Source organism: Haliotis rufescens, unplaced genomic scaffold (assembly GCF_023055435.1).
Source record: "Haliotis rufescens isolate VD_foot unplaced genomic scaffold, xgHalRufe1.0.p SCAF_10, whole genome shotgun sequence".
In the NCBI taxonomy this organism is placed as follows: domain Eukaryota; kingdom Metazoa; phylum Mollusca; class Gastropoda; order Lepetellida; family Haliotidae; genus Haliotis; species Haliotis rufescens.
The window spans coordinates 37176492-37203954 of NW_025963780.1; the positions used below are offsets into that span (position 1 = coordinate 37176492).

The following is a 27463-nucleotide window of genomic DNA, read 5'->3' on the forward strand; positions in this document are numbered from 1 at the left end:
GAATTGTGTGATAGAAAAAATATTTTCTTGTTGTTGTATGATATCAAAAATGTAAATCCACAAAAACTTGAGTCATTATTTCGCTGAGTCAAGCCAGTTAAATAAGCAAGGGTCTGTGACCTTTTGAAGAAAGTATTTGCTCGTTGGGTTCTAAAGCTTCTGATATCTGATTAAAAACGCAAAAGGCACACGTCTCTTAATAATCTAACCCTAAAGCTGATCCAAAAAGGTGCATGCAAAGATTAAACAACAATCAAAACAGTGGAAACATTTGACACCACCACAACCAAAGAAGGCAAAGGCTGACCCATCAGTCGGAAAGGTTATGGCCTCCGTGTTCTGGGATGTCCATGGTGTTATCATGGGGAACTCTCTAAATAAACGGGACATATATGCGCTTTTGAGGCACTCACGGGGTGAAATTAAGACTATGAGACGTGGAAAGCTGAGAAAATGTGTGCTGTTCCATGAGGATCATGCGCTAGTGGACAAATCAGTATTGCCATGGCTACAATCCACGAGTGTGGCTTTAAACTCCTTCAGCACCACCTTATTTTCCTAATCCGAGTTATCTGCCTTGAATCAAACTTGCCGGGACTGCCAAATGGTTCGAGAGCACTCCCTCTTTAAATGTACGTATTTATCCACACTGTTCTCGCCTATGTTTAACATGGACGATAAATGTGTATACTATTAAGACCATTCCTTAATTTCTAAACCCGTCGGGCGATAAATTGTAACCATTGTGCATAGACTGCTCTAGAATCCCCGAGGGTACACTTGAGGTACCTACCTGCACCACTAACTGCTTGGACCATGCCGAGAAACCACGTCATTACGTCAAAACTGAGCAATAGTTGGCCGCCACTACGAGGAACCCGTTCGTAATTGGCTACCAAGATTTCCAACCCGTGCGTAGTTGGCCAGCACGTGAAACACTTGCTTAGAAAGCAGCCGTGACGTGAAACACGTGCATACTAGGCCGCCAGCACGTGAAACCCGTGCGTAGTTAGCCACAAGGACGTGAAATCCGTGCGTAGTAGGCCGCCAGTACGTGACACACGTGCGTAGTGGGCCGCCAGTACGTGAAACCCGTGCGTAGTCGCCCGCCAATACGTGAAACCTGTGCGTTGTAGGCCGCCAGTACGTGACACACGTGCGTAGTAGGCCGCCAGTACGTGACACACGTGCGTAGTCGGCCGCCAGTACGTGAAACCCGTGCGTAGTCGGCCGCCAGTACGTATCACGTGCGTAGTCGGCTGCCAGTACGTGAACACGTGCGTAGTAGGCCTCCAGGACGTGCAACCCCTGTATCGACTACTCCACATCGGGAGACGAAAATACATCTCGCGGTTGGCACGTGCACTCCAGGATCATATTAAGCTTGCAGACATTGTATCTCACAAGCGAAGATATAAATGCTATTGTTGTGCTGGCTTAGTGACCGTGTAAAACTCCTCAACAAATCACCAAGCTGCTTACAATAAGAACGTTGCCTTGGTTTCTGGACCTGGTTTCAAGTATCTTAAAAGACGGCGGTCTTCAGAGACCTTGGAGAAAGTCAGGTTGATATTTAACTCGACCTAATCCCTGTGCATAAAATATACATGAATGGGGGGATTTTAGCCGTATACACAATAAAACATTTTGAGAGGTCATATTCATAACACTTTGGTCGTGACGAGTATTATGTTCTTGAAGACTTCACGTGATGGTCATGTTCACTCACTGCTTGTTGACCTTCACCTTGACGATAACAGTGTAACAAGCAGCCTCATTACTATTGCCCATGTTTAGTTTGTGTGGATGCGTTCCCCTATAGGGAATAGAGGAAGAAAGGGCTCCCCTTGTTTTTACAATGATCGGGTGGCCTTTGTTTGGGTGTTCTCGTCCCCCGGCGGTGCTTGTAGTGTCTCATAGTGTACACCCTGGGGTAGAGAGGTGCTTAAAGCGTTCCTCTCTACGTGTGAAGCCCATATAACATATCTGGCTCTATTACGGCGATCTGTAAATAATCGAGTCTGGACCAGACAATTCAGTGATTAATTTCATGAGCATCGATCCACGCAATTGGGATCGATGACATGCATCAACCAAGTCAGCGAGCCTGATCACCCGATCCCGTTAGTCGCCTCCTACGACAAGCATAGTTACCTTTTACGGCAAGCATGGGTTGCTGAAGACCTATTCCGAAATGGGCTTCACACAGTGTTCCCATGTGGGGAATCGAATCCGAGTTTTCGGCGTGACGAGCTGACGCTTTAACCAGTAGGCTACCTGACCTCCCCTTTCAGGTGAACAGAAATGATGACTATTAATTGATAGGACAGTCGTTACCTTTCGAGCTTCATTTTGGCTTTAACCTTGAAGGCTATCGTTGTTAAAGGGGCCCGATCCCTTAGACTTTGTTCTTCCTTAAATCCTTAGAAAGGTAGCCTAGAAACGTAGTGTGTGAAGAACACATACCAGATTTCTCTCTATAAACCATGTTTTTATGCCTACATTTTTTTAATCTGTTCCCGAACAAATGAGCCAACAAAGTATAGTAAGTGATCGCTTCCTAAGCATACATTGAGGTAAGTATAATGTTTGAAAGTAAGTTAAGAACACCTTATACCCGGAAGAAGACCCGGGTTAGAATAGGTCTTCACCAACCCATGCTTGCCGTAAAAAGGCGACTATGTTTAACAACAACAACAAAACAAACAAACAAGAACACCTTAAGCTATGATTAATGTATACTGAGCAAATAATGAAAACTTTGTGATATTTTTATAGGTAATCCTGAGAACACAACTTCATAACTATATTCCCCCAAATATTTCTGATCCCTAACTCTTTTGTTGGTATATCTTAGGCAAATATAACAACAAATAGCATTGCCTATATGTAATTGATAGCTGACTAAATTGTCTAAGGTATGGAAGTCTTTGGGCTGAGAGGGGGCACGGGTGGCCCAGTCGTCTAAGGCGCCGCGATTCGCTGTGCAGAGTTGCGTCCCTTGGGCACGCCAAACCTATGATTGTGGGTTAGAATCCCGGTTCGCCCCGATTACGTTTCTAGGTTTGTCAGCACCATACCCGTGCTCGTGGGTTTCATCGAAGTGGTAAACGTCTGAGACCTGCATCACTTCGGGCTTTCCTCCCACATTAAGCTGACACGCCGTGATATAACTGGAATAATGTTAAAAGCGGCGTTAAAACCCAACTCACTCACTCACTTTGGGCTGAGATCGCTTTGTGTAACAGGGCCAGGAGCTTATACGATCAGAGACCCTCCATTGGAATCTGTCTAAATCAAGTCAGGCGTAATAGAGATGGGATTTCATTGACTGATTGGTCATGATTGACCACAATGCGCCTATTGTGACACTAATTCTTCAACAACAACGCACTTCATGCCTCATTTATTCCAGAAGGATCGATGTCAGCTGCCACCTCCAGTTCTTCCTGAGCTCATTGTTTTTATTTCTTTGAAAGTTATGTAAGTGAATGTCGTTTAAAGCCACAGTCAGTAATATTCTTTTTATATCCCGACGGCCTGCAGATAATCGAGTTTCGGCCAGACAAACAGTGGTTGGATTTTGTTACATAATTGTTTTCCAAGCGTTAGAGCCAAAATGCTCCATTTCCCGAAAAAAAATCTACTGTTGAAAAAATTGTTCGACTCCTCTTTCCAGAGAAAGTACATTTGCGTCTTGGGGCAGTAAGGGGACAAAAATGATTCTGTCTTTAATATTGATTGATTGAGTTGGGTTTAACGCCGCTTTTAACAGTATTACAGTTATATCACGGCGTGTCAGCTTAATGTGGGAGGAAAGCCCGAAGTGATGCAGGTCTCAGACGTTTACCACTTCGATGAAACCCACGAGCACGGGTATGGTGCTGACAAACCTAGAAACATAATCGGGGCGAGCCGGGACTCGAACCCACAATCATAGGTTTCTGGCGTGCCCAAGGGACGCAACTCTGCACAGCGAGTCGCGGCGCCTTAGACGACTGGGCCACCCGTGCCCCCCTGTCTTTAATAATCGATCTTAGGCACTTACATGTACAATCAACTTAACATTCATCTTTGAACCCATCTTTACAGCCAACTGTACAAACACCCGACTTTTGTGTTATTCCGCTTGCACAAGTCGGTCAGTTTAGTGCGGCTGTAAAACGGCTTGGAGATCGGGGCCTTGGTAAAGTACAAAGTAACCCCTGCAAACCAGCTAACGAGAAATCCCGAACGATGTCCCATAGTAAATTGTGATACCTTCACATCATTCGTCACCACTCACCCCTTTCCGTAACCTGCAAGAAGACTCGTCCCCCCTATCGATGAATGTTATGTGCTAAATACGATAAACCAATCAGAATGCGCGTATGATTTCAAGTTCTTCGTCAAAGAATCCCTCAGAAACAATTTTTTATTTAACTTATGTCTTGCATCTAAAAATATACCCAAGACACAGTTAAATGTGTTCAATCATACTGTATAATTCCGCATGTCCCGATGTGCTTTAAATTGCATTACACAACGAGTTGACAATTGTTTTAGGTATGCCCGTTTGCGGTAAGACGGAACCCGGTCGCAAAAATGGCCATGAGAGGGGCACGAGTCGTTATTCGGCTTGTCCCGGAATAACACGAGTTGGTCTCGAATGACCTTCACATATTTCTGCTGATGTAGGAGCTGACCAATTATTCAGTGATTCAACGGAAAGGATTAGAGAGTGAGTTGTGTTTTACGCCGTTTTGGGACAATTCCAACCAAATCAAGGCGTTGGACATCACAAATCGGCCTGGCAAATTGTATACATTTCTGGATTTGGAACCGGGGTTTCGGTGTGCCATGGCTTCCCCTTCTGTCAACCACCAGGCTTGGCCCACCACCTTTAGCCGACGAGTGAAGTTAAAACTGGTCTTTCAGCAATCCATGCTTGTCGAAAGAGGTGACTAACGAAATCGGGTGGTCAGCCTCGCTGATTTGCATGTCGTCGGATCCCAATTGCGTGGATCGATGCTTATACCAGTGGATTGTCTGGTCCAGACTCGATTATTGCTGTAATATTGCTGAGTGCGGCGTTAAACAACAAACAAACAAATAAACCTGTGGTCATCTTGCGCGAGGTCAATAGCGCTGTCGCACAGTGCCAGCACGAACTGCACGAACAACACGTGTTGTAGTATTTAAAGTGGTATGGAGTTTCGAGATGCACGCACTGCTACATATAACCGCTCGCGGTCACCTGACTTCCGATCCTCACCCGACTGTAATCACGTTATCAAAACTAATGTTTATCACTACCAAAATGGATATTTCTTGAAAATTGCAATTTGCAACTTTTGTCATTACTGTAAGTAATATTCCTTGTCGCCGGAATGGCTTGTTTTCACGATATTAGTATCAGCACACATACAGCTATCTTCGTTAATTAATCATTCTAATTCAAGTGACAAGGACGATACACGTCTCACTGAAACCACCGTTGATACACATGACCTTGCCTTTGTCTTTAACCTTGACGGGTCACACAATGTTCATATTCCTCATATGTATACATGACTACAATGAAGTTCGGAAATCTTTTGAAGTCAATTTATAAAGACCGATCGCTTTTATTCTTATACTCCTTGCAACGAGGGCTAAAAGTGCTTGGAGTTCTTATAACGCACTCAAGGCGTAGAGGTCCCTCGAACGCGGTAATGCTTTCTCTACGTGCACGTGTGTGTTTAACAAGCAATTGATTTTTTTAAAAAGTTGTCTTTGAAGCCATCCATCAAACGTGCAAAGCTTTTTCACATTGTTTGTGGAAACTAGGTCCCTAGATGGAGGGTTTGTAAAGTCATCGTCATGTTTTACGTTGCCTAATTTGAGCCAAATTACATATAAAATGCACTACACCTGTACTTGTGGGACGCTGGATATGTCCATAGGGTAAGCATGCCGCAGCACTCCTGATTGAAATAAACGGGGGAGGATGAGGCTGATTTGGAATAAAGTGGCAGAGCAGATCTGTGAAGTCGTTTAGCAGAGTTTGCTTACGAATCGATTTTGTTAATGGGGATGTGGAGTTGGTTAATCCTTTTCTTCTTTCTCACGTTTCCAGATGCTGTCCTACGCGCCCGTTCATTGGTTCATATCAGAGCCATGTTGTCTAACACGCCCGTTCATTGGTCCTTATGAGAACCATGATGTATAAGACCGCCTCCGTGGTCTAGTGGTAGAGCGTCCGCCCGGAGAGCGGAAGGTCCGGGGTTCGATCCCCGGCCGCGTCATACCAAAAGACGTTAAAAGATGGTACTTGTTGTTACCCTGTCTGGCGCTCGGCATTAAGGGGCTAAAACAAGGACTGGTCGGCTCGGAGTCAGTATACTGTGTCTGAGTGGGGTATTCGTGTTAAACTGCGGCATGGTATCCCAGTGAGCTAGCACTATCAATCGTCATCAGTCCGGACTAGAACAAGCAGCCACACAAACACACACACGTACATGCACGTCGCTATATAAGTGCAATAATCTTGGACGCGACGTTAAACCCCATTTCACCTCACCTCACCATGATGTATAACACGAACGTTCATTTGTCCTTATGAGAACCATGTTGTGTTATACAACATGGTTCTCATAAGGACCAATGAACGTTCAACACGCACGTTCATTGGTATATATCAGAGCCATGTTGTCTAACACGCCCGTTCATTGGTCCTTATGAGAACCATGATGTATAACACGAACGTTCATTGGTCCTTATGAGAACCATGTTGTATAACACGCACGTTCTTTTGTTCATATCAGAGCCATGTTGTCTAACACGCACGTTCATTGGTTCATATCAGAACTATGCTGTCTAACACGCGCGTTCATTGGTTCATATCAGAACTATGCTGTCTAACACGCAGGTTCATTGGTCCATATCGGCATACTGACCCAGCGATAGACAGGGACACATTGGTGATAACACTTCATACTGGCAACAGCCAAATACCACCTTCCCTGCTCATCCCACCCCTCACCCCAGGTCCACCCTCCCTTGCTTACTGGGACTTGAACCTGACGTCGCCCTGACACCCGCTAGGTCACTTTCAGTCTCTCCCAAACACCGTTTTGCTTGTTACCGTCAAAGCATGGAGTCTATACAAGGTTAATATGGTGTTGTCTCCCAGGCAATGGAGTATAAATTATGAAGGAATTTGTCTAAAGTCTAGAATGATTGGGCAAGTCTAGATGTCCTAAGCTCCAGTGTCCGTCTAAATATGCAGGGCTCACAGGCGAGATCCTGGCTTGTAGTAGAGGCAGTGTACAGAAATAATGGTTCACATCAACAAGATTACCGAAATTCCAACAAATAAGAGCTTGGCAGATTTAGTTACTCCGTGAAATTAAGCCTCGTTCAGGGCTCCATTTGGATTATACTTTTTACTGTGTTGATATAATACTATTATGCATTTCTAAATAACATACTTTCATTTCTGGGACCAAAGTTTAGTCTTAACCAATATGTAAACTTTAAGTGGTATAATTGTGGCATCGTCTTCAGCGCGTCGAGTGACTTCTTCCCGCTGAATCAGCTTGCCGCTGGACCCGTAAAGATCCGGGTTAGAATTCATCTTCAGCAACCCAATCTTGTCGTAAGAGGCGGCTAACGTGATCGGGTGATCAGGCTCGCTGACCTGGCTGATGCATGTTATCGTATTCAAATAATGTAGATAGATGCTCATGATGTCAATCAATGGCTTGTCTGGTCCAGATTCGATTATTTACAGACCGCCGTTATATAGCTGGACTCATGCTGGGGCGTTAAAAAAAAATTAATAATAATAAAAAAACTAAACTAAAAACTTGTGCTGCCCAATTATTACACGAAACAAGGTAACAGAAAAAAGGGACCCCGAACTTGTGCACGAACGGAATACGGTCTCGAAATGTGCCATAATTGGTCGTTTCATCCTACTTGGAAATAACAACGTGGTAACAATGCTACGTCACACGCTGTGGCGTTATTAATGAGACAGTGTCGACCGCAACGTCGTTAATCACAGCTAAGTAACAATACGGCGACTGCCCGACTATACGTTTTCACCCAACATTAAGCATAGATGCCATAACCATGATTGGGCATATTTTGTAATATTTGTAGTGCGTGAAGATGAGTTGCAGTTTATTGTGAACCGTCTGGCCCGATACCCGAGCGCCGCCTAGCGGCTGTAACGGTTCAGAAGTCGACATTTTATCCCGATAATCTGATTATGCCAGTGGCCCAGTCGTCAAAGGCGCCGCAATACGCTGTGCAGGGCTACGTCCCTTAGGCACGCCAGAAACCTGATTGTGGTTCGAATCCCGGTTCGCCCCGATTATATATCTAGGTCTGTCAGCACCATAATCGTGCACGTTGGTTTCACCAAAGTGATAATAGTCTGAGACCTGCTCTCTTCGGGTCTTTCTTTCCACAGTAAGCTGACACGCCAAGATATAACCGGAATACTGTTCCATAAACCAGTCGATGCCATTAAGCGTATCACCAGCTTAACTTTATATTGATTGAAAAAACTTCAACTAGAATATCGACCCGTGGAGATCCGGGGTAGAATAGGTCTTCAGCAACCCCTGCTTGCCGTAAAAGGCGACTATGCTTGTCATAAGAGGCGACTAACGGGATCGGGCGGTCAGGCTCCTGACTTGGTTGATGCATGTCATTGTATCCGTGTTGCGTAGATCGATGCTCATGCTATCAATCACTGGAGTGTCTTGTCCAGAGTCGATTATTTACAGACAGCCGTCATGTAGCTGGAATATCGCTGGAATATCACAAAAATGTTCCATTTTCTGTTTTTACGGCAATGCTGGTTCTACAGCGTCATGCGTTCGTTACTTACACACACACCCTCACACTCACACAGTCACACACAGACACACTCACACAGTCACACACACACACACCCTCACACTCACACACACAAACACACTCACGAGCACACTCACATACACTTACACTCACTCACATACACACACTCACACGCACTCAAACTCACACACACACTCACATACACACACTCTCACACACACACTCACTATCAATACACACTCACTCACATACACACACTCTCACACACACACTCACTCACATACACACACTCTCACACACACACTCACTCACATACACACTCACTCACATACACACACTCTCACACACACACTCACTCACATACACACTCACTCACATACACACTCTCACACACACACTCACTCACATACACACTCACTCACATACACACACTCTCACACACACACTCACTCACATACACACTCACTCACATACACACACACACACACACACTCACTCACATACACACTCACTCACATACACACACTCTCACACACACACACTCACTCACATACACACTCACTCACATACACACACTCACACACACTGACATACCCACACACTCTCTCTCTCTCTCTCTCTCTCTCCCTCTCTCTCTCTCTCTCTTACACACACACACACACACACACACTGGGGCGGCTGTAGCCTAGTGGTTATAGTGTTCGCTCATCACGCCGAAGACTCGGGTTCGATTCCCCACATGGGTACAATGTGTGAAGCCCATTCCTGGTTGCCCCCGCCTTGGGATTACTGAAATATTCCTTAAACGGAGCAAAACCATACTCACTCACTCATACACTGACTCTCACTCACTCATACACCCACAAATTCAATGTAAATTACCAAGTCCCTTGTGCAAGGACGCCCATCAAACTCAATCCTCAAACGCCAATATATTAAAAAATCCGTTCTCTCACCAACTATGTACCGTTTTGAATCTAATTATCGACTCCTACGGTTATCCGTAGGATTGTAGATACACAGAGCACAGTTACAACACGGTTTAACGTCTTTCTTTGCCAAGCTAAAAAAAATACGAAAGCACATAAATTTACTTATCACGTGACCAAGAGCCTGAGCCCCAGTAACGCGAAGAAAACCGCCCTTTAATTGTAGCCCCCGGCGAATATAACAATCACTTCCTTTCTGACTAACACCAAGTTTGTTATCTTTTTTCTCCACTTTCATGTCAAACTAATGGCGGCCATAAGCTGCTCGTTTCAAATGCCAATACCTGTTGTTATCGCCATGTTTGTAGTCGATAACTCAGCGCTAGGAGGCGAACTCTCACGAATGCAAGAACACGTTTAAGAACACTTTTTGGTGACATCAATTGTGTTTTTATCACTTACTGTTCAGTTCTTGCAGTGGGTCGATAGTTAGGATAAACCAGCTGTGAAGACAAATAATTCATTTTTATTGACTGGTACGAAGGTGCTTTGTCGATTCTAACTCCGCTGTCGGTCATGGACAAATACAATAACACATGCCCAATGATTGGTGTGAATCCCTAAGATTTAAATTTCCATTATGGCGTCTGACGTTCTCCGACCCGCGACAGTTTATTTCATCGTTGTTTCAGGAGCAAATTTAGTTTCGCTCTAAAATGAACATATAACGGACTAAAGTTTCCGACATTTGACGGCAAAATGTATTAAAAGTCTAACATGATCTTAAAAATTCAATTGTTTTGAACCCTATATACTTTCAAATTATTCCCGGGGGACCTCGCGGCCATATTTCAAATTTAAAGCTTAAAAACGGTATACGTGGTCTTAAGTGTCACAGTACAGAGCGGTTGTACGGAATAAACGAGTTGGGTTAGAAACAGTCAAGCTAGATCAAGGATCAAGACGCAAGAAACTGGCATATATTATACTAGTACTCATATGGGAAATCGCCCCAATGTTCTTTATACTCGCGCAGTCGAGATGCCAACATGGGAGATCATGGGTTTTGTTCACACATTTTTATTTCGTACATATTACCTACGCAAACAGCTTTAGTCCTATTCGAGAGGATAGGTTATATCAATGTCAAGGACCGGCCTAAAATGTGAAAGATTGCTTTCTACCGTATTCGACGTAATAAGCGCCCAGTGCGCTCTCAAAATTAGAAATAGGGGGCTCTTATTAGAATATTATTTTGGTGGAAAAACCAGAGTAGAAAGATAAATTTCGTGGTTTATGCTGACAGTTTACTGTTTATATACGACTGATACATTTTTCCAGAATTTAATTGCCAATAATTAAGAGTGAATATAACACACGAGTGCGTATTATACACGAATAAATAAGTCTTGTGTACATTGATCATTCGGAAGGGGGGCTAATTGGGATTGTTCACTTGCCAATATATTAGCAAATGTCGCCGTGGGCGTTTATTCCGTCGAATACGGTATTACAATTGTCTATATCTATAACAACCAACGAACTACGGATTATATGTCCCGACTCAATGAATTGTGTTATATATCCGAGACCTGGGCGGGGGACTTCAGCATTCATTCACGGGGGACATAAACTCCGTACTTTCGCGTCTCGATGTTCTTCTTGGCTACTCATTGACATTTTCAGAGACAAAATGAAGGTAAGACACATGAAAAGCTAAACTTCAGAGAATCTTCACTGATGGCACCCTTATGTTCACATGACGTAATGTAATCAACTTGTGACGTCATAAGCAATGTTTGACGTCATATCGTATTCTTTTCTCAAACAGAAGCACTGTGACGTAATGTTGTTTCAACTGACCTCTCAGCATTGAGAATAGCTAAAATGCTCATGTGCAAATATCGGAAGGTTATTGCGCATGATCATTGTACCCTTATGGGTAATATATAATGATGTTTCACGCACTTGTCAATCATTGACCATTCGTGAGAGCAATTGAAACAATTGTTATTCCTATATTAAGTGAGTGAGAACCCGGGTCTTCGGCGTGACGAGCGAACGCTTTAACCACTAGGCTACCCAACCGCCCCCCTATATTAAGAATTTCGCAAGTCCATTCGTTAACCGTGCCACGTGACGAAACAATAATTTCTTGGAGACCCCGAAATCATGTGACTGACAATGACCTCGAATATTGACTCGTCACATGATCAGTATTGACCTTTCACGTGACGAATATTGACTCGTCTGCTAGAAAACAAGATGGCGTCTGGTACAAACATTTTCCGGTTCTCATCTAAGTTACTGAATTGAAACAGAGGACTGTTCAAAGACTTAAACTTTAAAGTAAGTTTCGGTATAACAAAAACTTGGGATTGAGATATTAAAGATAATTGTCAAAAAAGTATTAATTACGCAGTCACAAATCCGAAAGATTCCGGGATCCCTATTTGAATTTCAGCCAATCAGATTGCAGCACACATTTCCATTCGTTTTACAATTATTGATATAACCAATCGGGACACAGATATGGGGGAGATTATTTTCAGCATTGACACGACGCATGATACTTCCTGGACCAAGCTGATTAGCCAGTTCCATTGCTTCTATTGTTTTCTAAGAAGCTTATACCAACGTGGCATCATATGAACTCATTGTTGTAAACATTTATTCATTACGTCATATATTAATTTTAAGTGATTTGTTAACTTGGGGTGCGTTATTGCGGTGAACAATATTACTTATTTTTGTGTCTGCTGTCCTTTGTGTTAATTATTAAAAAAGTCTTATTTATTTATCAGAACTGACTTCAATATATTTTGTTTATTTTTATGGAGGTTAAAGGGTAAATATCTCTGTGCACATTTTCCTTCTAAAACAAAAAATAATTATGTGACATAGAAGGTTGCGATATGATATTCACGTGCACGGAACTAGTGAGTGAGTGAGTTTGGTTTTACGCCGCTTTTAGCAATATTCCACCAATATCACGGCTGGGGACACCAGAAATGGGCTTCACACATTGTATCCATGTCGGGATTCGAACCCGGGTCTTCGGCGTGACGAGCGAACGCTTTAACCACTAGGCTTCCCGACCGCCCCGCACGGAACTAGAGTCGACCCGAATGATTCCTTGAGGTGATCATCATGATAACGGGATTCAGATACAGAAAACACACAGTTTTCTGTATTTTCTCAGAAAAATGACTATGGGTAACATATGTATGTATATTTAGAATAACCTACTCGCAACTCGGAATCACGATGTGTCGGCCCCTGTGTCGGCACCTTGACGTGAGACATTAAATCAAATTTAATTTAATTAAATAATGTTCTTGGGACATATAATCGGTATTTACACGTGGCTCACCGGTTGTAAATTGACACAGAAGCAATTAATAAACTGCAGGGTAAAAGAAACTACACGCATGTTTGATGGTGGCCAAAAATGAAACAAACAAGAAATGGTTATTCGATGGGGATGTTTTTTCATGCGGCAACATAGTCCTGTTTTGGACTTTGTGTTTGTGGTGTTCCGGCGATTATATTCTGCCACGGAAGCTTTTGATGAGTTTCGTAATTATTTGGTCAAATCCATTTTTTAAGGGTATACCATTTCAGCTCCCATTGATATGAAGATAAGCTTGATACACACACGCGTCAATGTAAAAACTAACAAACGAATACAATATGGTTGATAGTAATCGACGTCAAGATTGATTGTTTTAAACTTAATGTCAAATATTACACAGAATAAATTCGCATGTTGTCTACTTGTAATGAAATCACTTATACACTTGAAATGTCAAGCATTACTGTAAATACAACCAACGTCGACATGAACAGAAGATAGCGGGTGATAAAGTGTCCGATTGCTTCATCATTGACATACAAAGATAGCATCAGGTTGCAGTGGTGTCATGTTATCAGTGGGCCTTTGACTTCCGACACAAATAAACTGTTGTGATGAGATGTTATCTAATCTCAATGTGTGGACCTGGTGGTAGATACTCGATTCGTTCAAATCAGGTGCATCAGATATACGTCACTGTATCTTGATGTGTAAATCTGTCAAGCTGTTGCATGTTGGGTATGATTATGTTGCATGTCGGTTATTACCCTGTTGCATGTTGGGTATTGTACTGATGCATTTTGGGTATTCTACTGTTGCATGTTGGGTAATCTACTGATGCATGTTGGGTATTGTTCTGTTGCATATCGGGTATTGTACTGTTGCATTTTGGGTATTCTACTGTTGCATGTTGGGTAATCTACTGATGCATGTTGGGTATTGTTCTGTTGCATGTCGGGTATTGTACTGATGCATGTTGGGTATTCTATTGTTGCATATTGGGTATTGCTCTGTTGCATGTCGGGTATTGTTCTGTTGCATGTTGGGTATTGTACTGATGCATGTTGGGTATTGTTCTGTTGCATATCGGGTATTGTTCTGTTGCATGTTGGGTATTCTACTGATGCATGTCGGGTAGCCTACTGTTGCATGTTGTGTATTCTACTGTTGCATGTTGTGTATTCTACTGATACATGTCGGGTATTCTACTGTTGCATGTTGGGTATTCTACTGATGCATGTCGGGTAGTCTACTGTTGCATGTTGTGTATTCTACTGATGCATGTCGGGTATTCTACTGATGCATGTCGGGTATTCTACTGTTGCATGTTGGGTGTTCTACTGTTGCTTGCAGCCATCAATCTATTTCCACAGTTCAAACATCCCATGAATATCAGTACATGTTTCGTATTGGGTGAAGCGTCCGAGGAGCAGACAAGAAAGTTGGTCTCGAAAACTTGAATCAAACTTACAATGGCAGCTACTTTTTAACTTGACAGATTAACCACATACACAAGCATGAGCAGAATTCCAGCAACAAATTCACCAACAGAGACACTCTATTTACTGAACGCGAATGGAAAAAATCCACATAAAAGTGGGTCTTTGTTTCGAATTTGGTAAAATCTATACAAAAGTAGGTAAACTATCCATACAATGAGCACCATATGAAGTAGATTTAGCCAATAGATTTGTTCCTGACTCGAGCACTCCGGTATAGTTCCGGTCACAGGAACATCTCCCTTCTGGGATAATGGGGATCGTTTTTGTGCCTACTGGTATATTTAACTGAAACACTGAAAATAAACGCTGAGGGGTGTTCCTGTTATCTCATGATGCTCCAAACTAGTTAATAATAACATCATTATGTAAAGAAATTGCAAGAAATGAATAGGAAACCTGCATGTTGAGTGAGTTGTTTTTTGTCGCCGCTTTATCAAAATCTAGCAATATCTAGCAATATCTAGCAATATCCAGCAAAATCTAGCAATATCACAGAAATGGGCTTCACGCATTGTATCCACATGGAGAATCGAACCCTTGTTTTCTGCGTGACGAGCGAACGCTTTAATCACAAGGCCACTTACAGCATTAGAAACTGACATTTTAGTCCACTGGTCCTTATAATGACAACATACAGCAAAACCATAAAATTTCTACTAGTCCTTATAATACCTTAACTACTGGGCAGTTTGGTTAGGACTACATGACTAGTGCCAATATCTAACAGTGCAGTTATGTAACAATAACAACTTATATCCCCTCGTGGCCGGAAAACTGGGGCCGCCTCCTTGGTCTAGTGGTAGAGCGTCCGCCGGGAGAGCGGAGGGTTCGGGGTTCGATCCCCGGCCGCGTCATACCAAAAGACGTAACTTGTTGTTACCCTGTCTGGCGCTCGGCACTAAGGGGCTAAAACAAGGACTGGTCGGCTCGGAGTCAGTATACTGGGTATTCATGTTAAACTGCGGCATGGTATCTCAGTGGGCTAGCACTATAAATCGGCATCAGTCCGGACTAGTACAAGCAGCCACACACACACACACGTGCATGCACGTCGCTGTATAAGTGCAATAATCTTGGACGCGACGTCAAACCCCATTTCACCTCACCGCACAACTGCCTGACATCGCCATGACGCGGTGAAAGTAGCCCTTCATATCCGACTTTGCTTCTTTTTAAATATAACAAATTAACAGAAATATAATCTGTTCCCGTAAATGCAGTAAAACATAACCTTCTCCAAAACACTCCCAACCACTCCCGCATATGTTATGAAACAGATACTACAGTATGATTTGTACATCGCGCGCAACCAGAATGCAAGACGATGGCTTCCTTGCTTGAAACATTCCATCGAATGTCTCCCGACGCTATAAGTAATTAGCGACAAGCTTCTCCCACCAGAGACGAGTTAAAGTCGCAATCAGCGATCGCTGAGAACGGTGACCAACACCGTCCGTGCCATCACATAACACAGCGCTACACAGACCGTTGTTAGCGTCAAGGGTCCTGTCAATTAATTGGTGATATTAACACAGTGAGCCACAATACCGATGATATTTAATAGGTTTACGACAATGTCAATTGATACTATGAAGGTTGACAGCAACACACAATGATATTGACAGGAAGACACAAATTCCTGGTGCACTGACAAGGTTTACGAGAATTCCCAATGATATTGATATGTTTACACCAATGATATTGACAAGGATTACAAGAATTCCCAATGATGTCGACAATGTTTACGAGAATTCCCAATAATATCGATAAGTTTACACCAATGATACTGACAAGGATTACAGGAATTCCCAATGATGTCGACAATGATTACGAGAATTCCCAGTGATATTGATAAATTTACATCAATGCCCGATAATATTGACAAGACTTATAAGAATTCCTAATGATATCGCCAAAGTTTACGATAATTCTGCGTGATATTGATAAGTTGACATCAATACCCGATGATATTGACAAGGATCACACGAATTCTCAAAGATCTCGACAAAGTTTACGATAATTCCCAGTGACATTGATAAGTTTACATCAATGCCCGATGATACTGACAAGGTTTATGACACCGACAATACTATTAGGTTGTAGACACTGTCCGGTGATATTGACTTGGTTTACGACAATGTGCGGTGAATGTCTAGCATGTGCGTGATAATGAGATCATTAAGGACAACCCCATGGCAAGTGCTAGTGAGCGGAGACAGACCTGACATCACTGCTTGTGCCCTACTCCCGGGGTGCGCGTTTCAGGATTTAATAGGTACTTGTCACGGCAAGGAAACTTTCGTACGATGTTATACAATAGCTTTCGGTTTTATTGTGTACAGTATTATCTAAATGTGTTTTTTATGTACTCACCGGTATCTTTCAAAACGTTTAATGGTAGACATGAGGATTTCCAAATTTGACGCATCAGTTACAAAAGGGACGTCCGATGCAGGTACCATATGTCCTGGGTTTTTTAAGGTGAGTGAGTGAGTATGGTTTTACGCCGCTTTGGGCAATATTCCCGAGATATCGCGGCAGGGGACACCAGAAATGGGCCACATATGTGGGTAATCGAACCCGGGTCTTCGGCGTGACGACCGAACACTTTAACCACTAGGCTACCCCACTACCCCTTTCAGGTGAACAATTGACTTGCCTTTGCATGTGTTCGTGGCGGTTGCCACCGATGGTTAAAAAACCCGGTAAGATTACTATTTCATTGTGGTTCCTCGACGCATGCTCGTGATATCGTCGGAATTTTGCTCAAAGCGGCGCAAAACCATACTCACAAATTCATATACACGGCGACTTTTGATAGGAATTTAAAAGATGGAAGAACATGAATACATGGCACGTTTTGTATGGATAACAACTTCTTATGACTATGGAAAGGGTTTTGCAGGTTTTATTCCGTCTTGTCCTGTCTTCTACCCAGATATTATCTTTGTCTCTTGGCAAAAACCCGTGCAATACGTGTTGTCGCCTTAGGTACAGTGTAGACGTCTATTGCCGAGTGAAATAAAGGTTTGTATGCTCATGTTATCAACCATTTGTTTGTTTTATTATGACTCGTGTTTACAAGACGCTATGATCCACTGCAACATTAACGACCGCGGATTATGAAAGAACTCCTCACTATCCGCCTCCTTCTCGAGGCCTTCACATTTGTGGCGATCATTACGTGCGTGATTATGTAAAACACTTTACATAAACATGTTTGTAGTTTCACAAACAGTCAGCAGCACCATTAAGGATAAAGAATAAGACACGTTAATGTGTTTCTGACATTAAGGGGACGCAGCACCTCGGTACACCTATCACGACATCGTCTACGATGTCCCGATGCGGTGTCTACACATCCATACCCCGTAGCGTCCGATCAGCCGTCGATCCCCGGGGAGAAGGAGCACGTTATTCGTGTTATTGCCTCACAGAGATTGGATTGATTCGAGGAAAACTGACACGAAATATAACAGTTACCTACAATGGAGGCGGCAAATCTACCCAATTAACTCGTTTAAGATCAATTTAAGATCCCGATAAAGCATACGGTAGGTCTGATGGAAAATGTCAAGTATTACGTTTATCATAGCAAGCATGTAATCGTCACTTAATGCACCGTTGTTTGCACAATACAGGGAGAAACAAAAAATGATATTTGTGAAAAGCTGTCAATTGTTAAACTTCCATTTTGATTCAAAATACAGTTACTTATCTTCACAAACAAACGTCGTTTCATGAAATATTTGCTGAAGTTATGCATACCAAACTGCGTAACACTTTCTATATCATTGTACGAACTACCATCCATGTCTATCTAAAAGCAACGCAAATATGCATTAAGGTTCAACAAATATTATTTTATCCCCTTTTTTATTTAAATAGATACCAACTGTCCCTCTAAAAATGGAAAACGTATCCAGAGTAACAAACACCATCCAAGAATGGGGGGGGGGGGGTTAAAAGTGTATTCCTCCTTCCCTTCCGAGGCATCTTCAAACAATCGCGTATGGTATTTTTTGCTCGGATTTAAAGTACACGTTAAGGGCAGATAACTCTGAGACGTGTACTTATATGATTGTAACCTTTCATTTTGAAAGAAATTGTTTGAATTTGTCTCATATCTATTTTTCTAATACCCAAATACGACAAAGAACTATGGAATACTGTAAGGGACATTCTCGCGATCTCGCATTCTCGCGATCTCGACCTTTGGAAACGAGGTAAATATGCCCAAAAAACGAGAATGCCAAATCTCGCGTTCTCGCGATCTCGCATTCTTGTGTTTTGGGCATATTTACCTCGTTTCCAAAGGTCGAGATCGCGAGAATGCGAGATCGCGAGAATGTCCCTTACAGTATTCCATAAAGACCTCCTGAAATATTTTTTTTATAATTTTGGGAAATAGGAATTCCTTTATTCCGATATACTAAAGGTCCTCAACAGATTTTTTATAAAAAAACATCGTTATAACGGATAGGTTTGTTGTTAGGATGTAACTTGTGACTGTGTGCCCATGTTGAGGTATTGTATCTTAAAGGAGTTTGTTCGTCGGCACTGATCGGCAAGTCCCGATGTTGACGAGTTGACGAGGAATAATGGCACCGTTACACCGTAAGCATCTGGCATCAAGACACTTTACGTCTAGAGCTGCACAAATGCACGTTTGTGTTGAATTGTTTAAGAATTGTAAAGTTTGTTATGACAAATAATATACAACGACGCGTAATAAAGATAATTACGTAAAACCATTGTTCACATTGAAATCTGGCAGAATAGAAACATGTGAGTACAGTGTCGATCATTTACTCAGCGACTACTCTCCCCGGGGAGTCCAGCTTTATACGTTCAGCGGCGATGTCTACTCGTATATTTGGATTTGAGTTTTCTATGAAAAAAACAAGGTGTGGGACATTTACTGGGTGCCGGATTCGACCTCCTGCTTGACACCTGCATCAACTAGTCCAAGATCCATATAGGATATCAACTAAACCCGTGATATCTAAGCCTGATTCATTTGTACATGTTACCTCTAACCTGGTTTCATCTTGACCATTCCCCTCGTCACACGTTTCATCTAATCCCGCCTAATCCAGACCCATTTCGTCTAAACTCAAACTTTTTCCATCTTAGACCGACCCATCTGAACGTGATTCATATCTAAACTTTTCCCATCTAAACCGGTCTCATCTGAACCCGCCGCCATCTTAACCCGCTCCATCTGAACCTGATTCATATAAACCCACCCCATCTTAACCCGCTCCATCTGAACCTGATTCATATAAACCCGTCCCATCTGAATCTGATTCATATAAACCCACCCCATCTTAACCCGTCCATCTGAACCTGATTCATATAAACTCACTCCATCTTAACCCGCCCCATCTGATCTTGATTCATATAAACCCGTCCCGTCTTAACCCGCCCATCTGATATTGATTCATATAAACCCACCCCATCTTAACCCGTCCATCTGAACCTGATTCATATAAACCCACCCCATCTTAACCCGCCCATCTGATCTTGATTCATATAAACCCGTCCCATCTTAACCCGCCCATCTGATCTTGATTCATATAAACCCGTCCCATCTTAACCCGTCCCCTCTGAACCCGGGTTTCAGCAGAATCTTCCAATAAGACACATTCCTTTTTAAATCGACGCTAAAAAGACATTTCGCCCGTAAACCCGTTTCATCAAAATGTGTCTCATTTAGGACCGTTTCTCCCAATTCCGACTCATAAAACAACCTGAGAGGTTTCATCTGAGAGGCCTCTGACAAAAACGTTACACATCTCGTACTCACAAGGAGGCCGAGTGAGTGAGTGAGTGAGTGAGTGAGTGAGTGAGGTGGGTTTAACGCCGCTTTGAAAACTGTTCCAGTCACATTAGGGCGTGTCAGTTTGATCTGAGAGGAAAGCTCGAAACATTGTCTTAGAAGCCTTGTTATACCCACAAGCACTGGTACGGTGCTGACAAACCTAGAAACATTATCCTGGCTATTCTGAGATTTGAACCAACAATCACAGGTTTCTGGCACGCCTAAGGGACACAACTCTGCACAGCGAGTTGCGACCGAGGTCGAGCCTGCATGTGGCTGCTGAATGCTAAAGGCGCTGACTGAATGTGCACTCGGAACAACGACGTCTATGTCGACGTGTTGGAGCATCCCCTCACAGTCATAAAAAAAACTTGATTGATAAGCCCGTCATTACAAATTGACATCAGATCACACCTGGGCTGTTAGTTATTGGTATATAGCCATGGTTATCGGTCATAACTTGTCGCACCAAGCCTTTAGAGGTGAAATACATTTTTATAGTATCCTAGAATGCACACTTTATAATAACTGGAATAATCAAATTTCTAATAATTTTACGAGGCATTCATTGTCACGTTTTCACTTCTAACATTTAGCCGCCGAAAGTTTTATTTTCAATATCGTTCACTTAAACATTAATTTTCTTTTAAATAATTTAAAAACTCACAGCCTTAATTAACTTTTATTTCTACTGAAAACTTTAACTATGCTATTACAGAACATAAAAAGTATAAATATATTGAATTCACAAAAAATCAACCTTATCACAGATTAGTTCTCATGATAGGAGAAAGGAATTGTGATTAACAGTGCAGATAAATGTCTATTCGCATTTTTGTAAATTATATTATTTCAAACTTCTTACTAGAATCGATCTGACGGATTTATTCCGGTTCTGATCACGCAGCGTCTAATTATATTAATATTGTAAAAAGTAACTTGACGCTAAAGTAGGACGCATGGCTAAAAGATCACATCAATCCTGAAACAATATTAACTGTACCTTCACACGTAGTTGCAAAGATAAATTTATTAGCATCATTGCCTGTCAACCGAAGCTACTTCTAAAGTAATTAAAGGCAACTCACACAAAATATAAAGCATTTAACCATTTAACCACGTAAAGAAAATGTTAAACTTTCAACCCAACAAATCAAAGAGCTACATTTTTTATTTAATAAAATAATTAATCCAACTTACCTAATGACGTCAGAGACTTTGCGAGTACTCCTCCAAACATTAGCATGAGACACACACAGACCAGTTGGGAGTCCCGTGCAAATTCCATTGTCTCCTTGCTATGTGTCGTGGAGCCAGCAGGCGATATGGCGAGTAAGCGGACGACTGTCCCTCGCTATCTAGTTAAATACTGTACTTCGCCAGCGCGCCACTGTAGGCTTATCGTCACTAGGTAACGTGCAGTACCACGCCCCCATTCGCACCGACGCTCGAGCATGCAGTGAACGTGCACTTACCTTGTGAAGAGGAGGTGGGTGTCGGGAGGGAGAGGGAGGGAGGAGGGGGGAGGGTGGGAGGGAGTTCCGGTCATGTTTGACACACCTTTGACAATGTGACCGTTTCTTACAAGCGATCAATTTGAAATTGTTGGGAAGCTGGTTTACTGCAACCGATTGCAGTTGGAACTGGCAGATGATTTATCGTCAATGGAAAAGTATTTAGTAGTTTCCTGAATTTCGTGAAGAAAGGATTTATGTCAAAGAGTGGATGAAAAAGGTTAATTGTGGTGCGGCTATGTTCAGCATCGCCCAGATGCACTTCTCGCGGTGCATATTTGAAACAACTTTGATACATTGATTCTAAAGTAATTAAGTTTTATTCCTCACGTTTTCAGAGGCAGTTTTTAGAGTCGGTGTCGCCAGGGTGTTTAATGGCCGCGTCGTGACTGTAGATTACTTTAACTAGTTAGCTCGAGGTGGAGATTAAATGGGTGGAGCAATGATTGCATGTAGAACAGTCAGAGAACGGCTTCCTGGTTTAACCGAATTACAGTGAAATCGCGTTAACCAGGGTGATACCGAGCCATGAGAAACTGTGAGTCCTAACTGGAGACTTACAAGTACGAAGCAGAATATATGTAGAGGTTCACCTCAACACTGTCCGAAAATTTTGTTTCCTGGCAATGGGGTCCGCATTAACATAATTTCGGATCCACGAATCATGGTACGAATGTGAACATAGGTCGAGGTTTCCTGTGATGTTATCCAGACAAGCGTGTCTGGATAAACGAGGTTTAACGTTACGTCCTGGTACAGCGTACACGACGTACTTAAGTAACTCCATAGTAAAGATTGCGCTGTCGTCATTTTTACAAATTAGTGGCTACATGAAATCATTGTTGATTGTAGAACTGATGATTGATGTCCGTCGGTCTTGACGAGGTAATTCTTACACCAGCAAAGACCCGGTTCGATTCTCATCATGGCGATCCTGGCATCTATAGCACATACGGAAGAGAGTTTATGGATGTCAACTTCTTTTTTATGAGAAAACACAACGTTTTGGAGTACATGCTTACTCCTTTATCAGGTGAATGAATGCCATGAGGCAGAGAACATATATATGTCCATGTAAGGACTACAAAAGTAATAAGATAACAAAAGGTGGAAACTAACAAGGGAAGCCAACAGATAATTGTCGCTGATAGGTGATTAGCAAATGATAACGGAAGCCAACACTTGACAGTAATTAGCGCTGATGGTTATGGACAACTGAAAAAGATGTGTTTCCTCATAATAAAGAAGTTGACATCAATAAATTCTCTTCCTTATGAGTATCAGATCTAAATGCCATTCAAAAACTTGATCGCATAGTTACGCAACAGCGATTGGGTTCATGTCCGGTGAACATGCCGGCCGTGGTAAAACGTGTATGTTGGCGTTTGCTAGAAAGTTCTGGGTCAGCCTTGCCGTGTGAGGCCTCGCATTATCGTGCTGGAAAATGATACCATTAGGCTGTTGTTGGATGAATGGCACCACAACTGGTTGTAAGATGTCATCACGATAATGCTGCGCATTCAGGTTTCCTCGAATAACGACGAGTCTCGTTTTGACGTCACCGCAGATTCCACCCCAAACCATTAAACCTCCGCCTCCATATGGCCTGACTTGATGGATGCAGTTCGGTGCCAAACGTTCACCTACTCTTCGGTACACACGCTGCCGGCCGTCGTTCCTGAAGATGCAAAATCTGCTTTCGTCAGAAAACATGACACGTGCCCAGTTCCACCGTTGCCACCGTCGAAGTCGCCTGGCCCATATCCGTCTGTTGAGTCGGTGTTGAGGAGTCAGGAACGCTCCGCGGTAGGGGCGACGTGCTCGGATAACATGTGCCCGCAGTCTCCTGTACACGGTTTGTCGACTTATCACGTGCCCCAGTGCCGTCTGTGCCGTTAACGTCGCCGTTACGAAGCGGTTCCGAAGGTGAAGTACCCGGATGTGGCGGTCTTCAATAGCCGTGGTCACCCGTGGTCTCCCGGTTCTCGGCCTGTCTGCTGTTCGACCTGTTTGACGCAAATTCTCTTCCTTATGAGTATTACATCTAAATGTCATTCAAAAACTTGATCGCATAGTTACGCAACGGGATGCCGTTGTACAAAACAACCTCTGCGCTGTGTAGCCTAGTAGTTAAAGCGTTCGCTCGTCACGTCGAAGGCCCGGGTTCGATTCCCGACATGGGTACAATGTGTGAAGCCCATTTCTGGATATTTCTGGATATTGCTGGAATATTGCCCAAATCGGCGTAAAACCATACTCACTCACTCACTATGTTAAGGAATGGGGGTATGATCACCTTAGCGCTAAGTTCGTTTTGAACAACAGCACCCTGGTGGGTATTTGTATCCGCCCATTGGTTACCTACAGGTGTCTATGTACTTCAGTTACCGACCCGTGAAGATCCGGGTTAGAATTGGTCTTCAGAAACCCATGCTTGTCGAAAGAGGCGACCATGCTTGTCGTAAGAGTGGACCAACTAGATCAGGTGGTCAGTCGTATCCAAATTGTGTAGATTGATGTTCATGATGTCAATCACTAGATTGTTTGGTCCAGACTCGTTCATTAAACACCGCCGCCATATACCTGGAATATGCTTAGGGTGCGGCGTAAAACAACAACCAAACAAACCTTCAGTTACCTTACAGGCGTGTATCTATATCCGTCAGTTATCCTACAAATGTGAATCTATATCCGTCAGTTATCCCACAGATGTGTATCTATATCCGTCAGTTATCCTACAAATGTGAATCTATATCCGTCAGTTATCCTACAGATGTGTATCTATATCCGTCAGTTATCCTACAAATGTGAATCTATATCCGTCAGTTATCCCACAGATGTGTATCTATATCCGTCAGTTATCCTACAAATGTGAATCTATATCCGTCAGTTACCCTACAGGCGTGTATCTATATCCGTCAGTTACCTTACAGGCGTGTATCTATATCCGTCAGTTACCCTACAGGCGTGTATCTATATGCGTCAGTTACCCTACAGGCGTGTATCTATATCCGACAGTTACCCTACAGGCGTGTATCTATATCCGACAGTTACCCTACAGGCGTGTATCTATATCCGTCAGTTACCCTACAGGCGTGTATCTATATCCGTCAGTTACCCTACAGGCGCGCATCTATATCCGTCAGTTACCCTACAGATGTGTATCTATATCCGACAGTTACCCTACAGGCGTGTATCTATATCCGACAGTTACCCTACAGGCGTGTATCTATATCCGTCAGTTACCCTACAGGCGCGCATCTATATCCGTCAGTTACCCTACAAGCGTGTATCTATATCCGTCAGTTACCCTACAGGCGTGTATCTATATCCGTCAGTTACCCTACAGACGTGTATCTATATCCGACAGTTACCCTACAGACGTGTATCTATATCCGTCAGTTACCCTACAGACGTGTATCTATATCCGTCAGTTACCCTACAGACGTGTATCTATATCCGTCAGTTACCCTACAGACGTGTATCTATATCCGTCAGTTACCCTACAGATGTGTATATGCAAAAATGATAGCGCAAGATCAATACAAGAAATGTAGATAGAATAACAAAGAGAAAGGAATTGTACAGATATACACAAGGGTTACTGACAGATATAGGACAATAAAGTAATTCACATTTAGTTCGTTACAAGCCTATATACAGCATATATACAACAAATGACCGGGGCCTAAACAATAAGTTCGTTATATCGGTAAGTTCGTTATAAGCGCGTTCGTTATAAAACGAATTTTACTGTTCCACATGAAGCTCGTTTCCAGTCACCAAGGCGCGTATATGCCCCCTGTCTATAGATCTAGCTAAATGTCTTTATTTACATCGTCACGCTGAAGCTTTCTGGGTTCGATTCCTTACATGGGGACAACATGCCAAGTCCACGTGTCTCCCCAGCCGTGACGTTGCTTGGATATGGTTAGACGTGGCTTAAATCTCAACTTCAACTCACACAATCATTATTGACGCTTTTAACGCCCTCTTTGCAGCCAACGGTCGCTCTGATAAACTCAAGCTGATGACAGACCTGCCAGCTTGGTTCGCTCTATAGGCTCATCCCTTTATCTTGTCACGTGTCTCCAGCTGCCTCCATTGAAGTTACAACCACCTGATCATCACAAGGACGCAAAGTTGAAAGCTCTTCTGGTGAAGTGAGCAGGAACGGTAGGATGGTTTCATTCACACTATATCCATGAAATCAATATTCATGTATCGCTTGAGTGCCCACCAAAAACGTGTCCAGAGCAGCTTCTCGTCTCCATCGTGGACATATGGGCGAAATTCTGTCATCGTAAGATGTTTTTATTTTTGAATCTCACTCGGGTTCAAACGAGGAATATGTTCGTGCTTCGAAGTTCATTGAAAAAGCGGTTATGAAAGTCGTGTATACATTGGTATTAAACGGTGCTAATTGCACTGAGACGTCAGTAATATGTGTCGTCACATCATCGAAGTCCTGTAGTGTGTGAGTGCTAGGTCAAGGGGACTATTTAACTGATCCCAGCTCAGAAAATGATTGACTGAGTCTTCAAATCCGTTAGCCAAATCTCTCTTCTTTGTTTGACATACTATCTCGTGATTCAATCCCATTCACATAAGATTTATACCTTTCATTGGGTCCTGCAAGCAGATTTGATTGCTCTCTGAACGGAATTCCTGTAATCAAGAATGCATTCCCTCTTTAAGTAAAGATTAAAAATAGCAACCGCGTTGGTCAGAACATTGGTCATTACCTTTACGGGTCTTGGCTGATTTTCTCTCGAGCTATGATTGTCTGGGTCAAGTTTCTAACTCATGGACACAGCGGAGTCGTTTGTACAAAGCACCTTAGGAAGGATTTTATATATATATATATATATATATATATAGAGAGAGAGAGAGAGAGAGAGAGAGAGAGAGAGAGAGAGAGAGAGAGAGAGAGAGAGAGAGAGAGGTATATATATTATTTCATCTTTTTAAGGTGCTTATGTGATTGTGTATATACATGCGTCCCTTGACACACCTATATCCTGGATTCGAACCCCGGTTCTCCCTGGTATCAGCACCATACCTGTGCTCACGGGTTTCACCAAAGTGGTAAACGTCTAACTACTGCGTCACTTCTGGCTCTCCTTCCACACAAAGCTGACTCACTGTGATATAACTTAAATGATGTTCAAAGCGGCGATAAAGCCAACTCACTCACCCACTTCAGTTGTAGTGCTGACAGGCCACGGATTTTAAACAGGGCGACAAGAATGCCTTTGACTACAGCGCCAGCCTTGTCCTAATCCTGAATCCGAAGCAAACAGTAAATCTCGATGAGAGGTGTGGTGAGGTGAAATGGGGTTTAACGTCTCGGTCAAGATTATTGCACTTATACAGCGACGTGAATTCACGTGTGTGTGTGTGTGTGTGTGTGTGTGTGTGTGTGTGTGTGTGTGTGTGTGTGTGTGTGTGTGTGTGTGTGTGTGTGTGTGTGTGTGTGTGTGTGTGTGTGTGTGTGTGTGTGTGTG

The 27463-nt window shown here is 42.8% G+C and overlaps 1 protein-coding gene across 3 annotated transcripts in view; it reads right to left on the minus strand.

The window, feature by feature from the left end:
• LOC124131154 overlaps positions 1 to 21807 on the minus strand; it is an 87580-nt gene extending 65773 nt beyond the window's left edge. Inside the window, exon 1 of one of the 3 annotated variants that reach the window (XM_046494254.2) lies at positions 21643 to 21807. In XM_046494254.2, the coding sequence (XP_046350210.1) occupies positions 21643 to 21730 (88 nt within the window). In that variant the 5' untranslated portion in view covers positions 21731 to 21807. Of the gene's footprint in view, positions 1 to 793; positions 863 to 21642 lie in introns of those variants that run through there. The other 2 variants (XM_046494255.2, XM_048391841.1) reach the window with 2 other exon arrangements.
• Positions 21808 to 27463: the final 5656 nt, after the last annotated feature.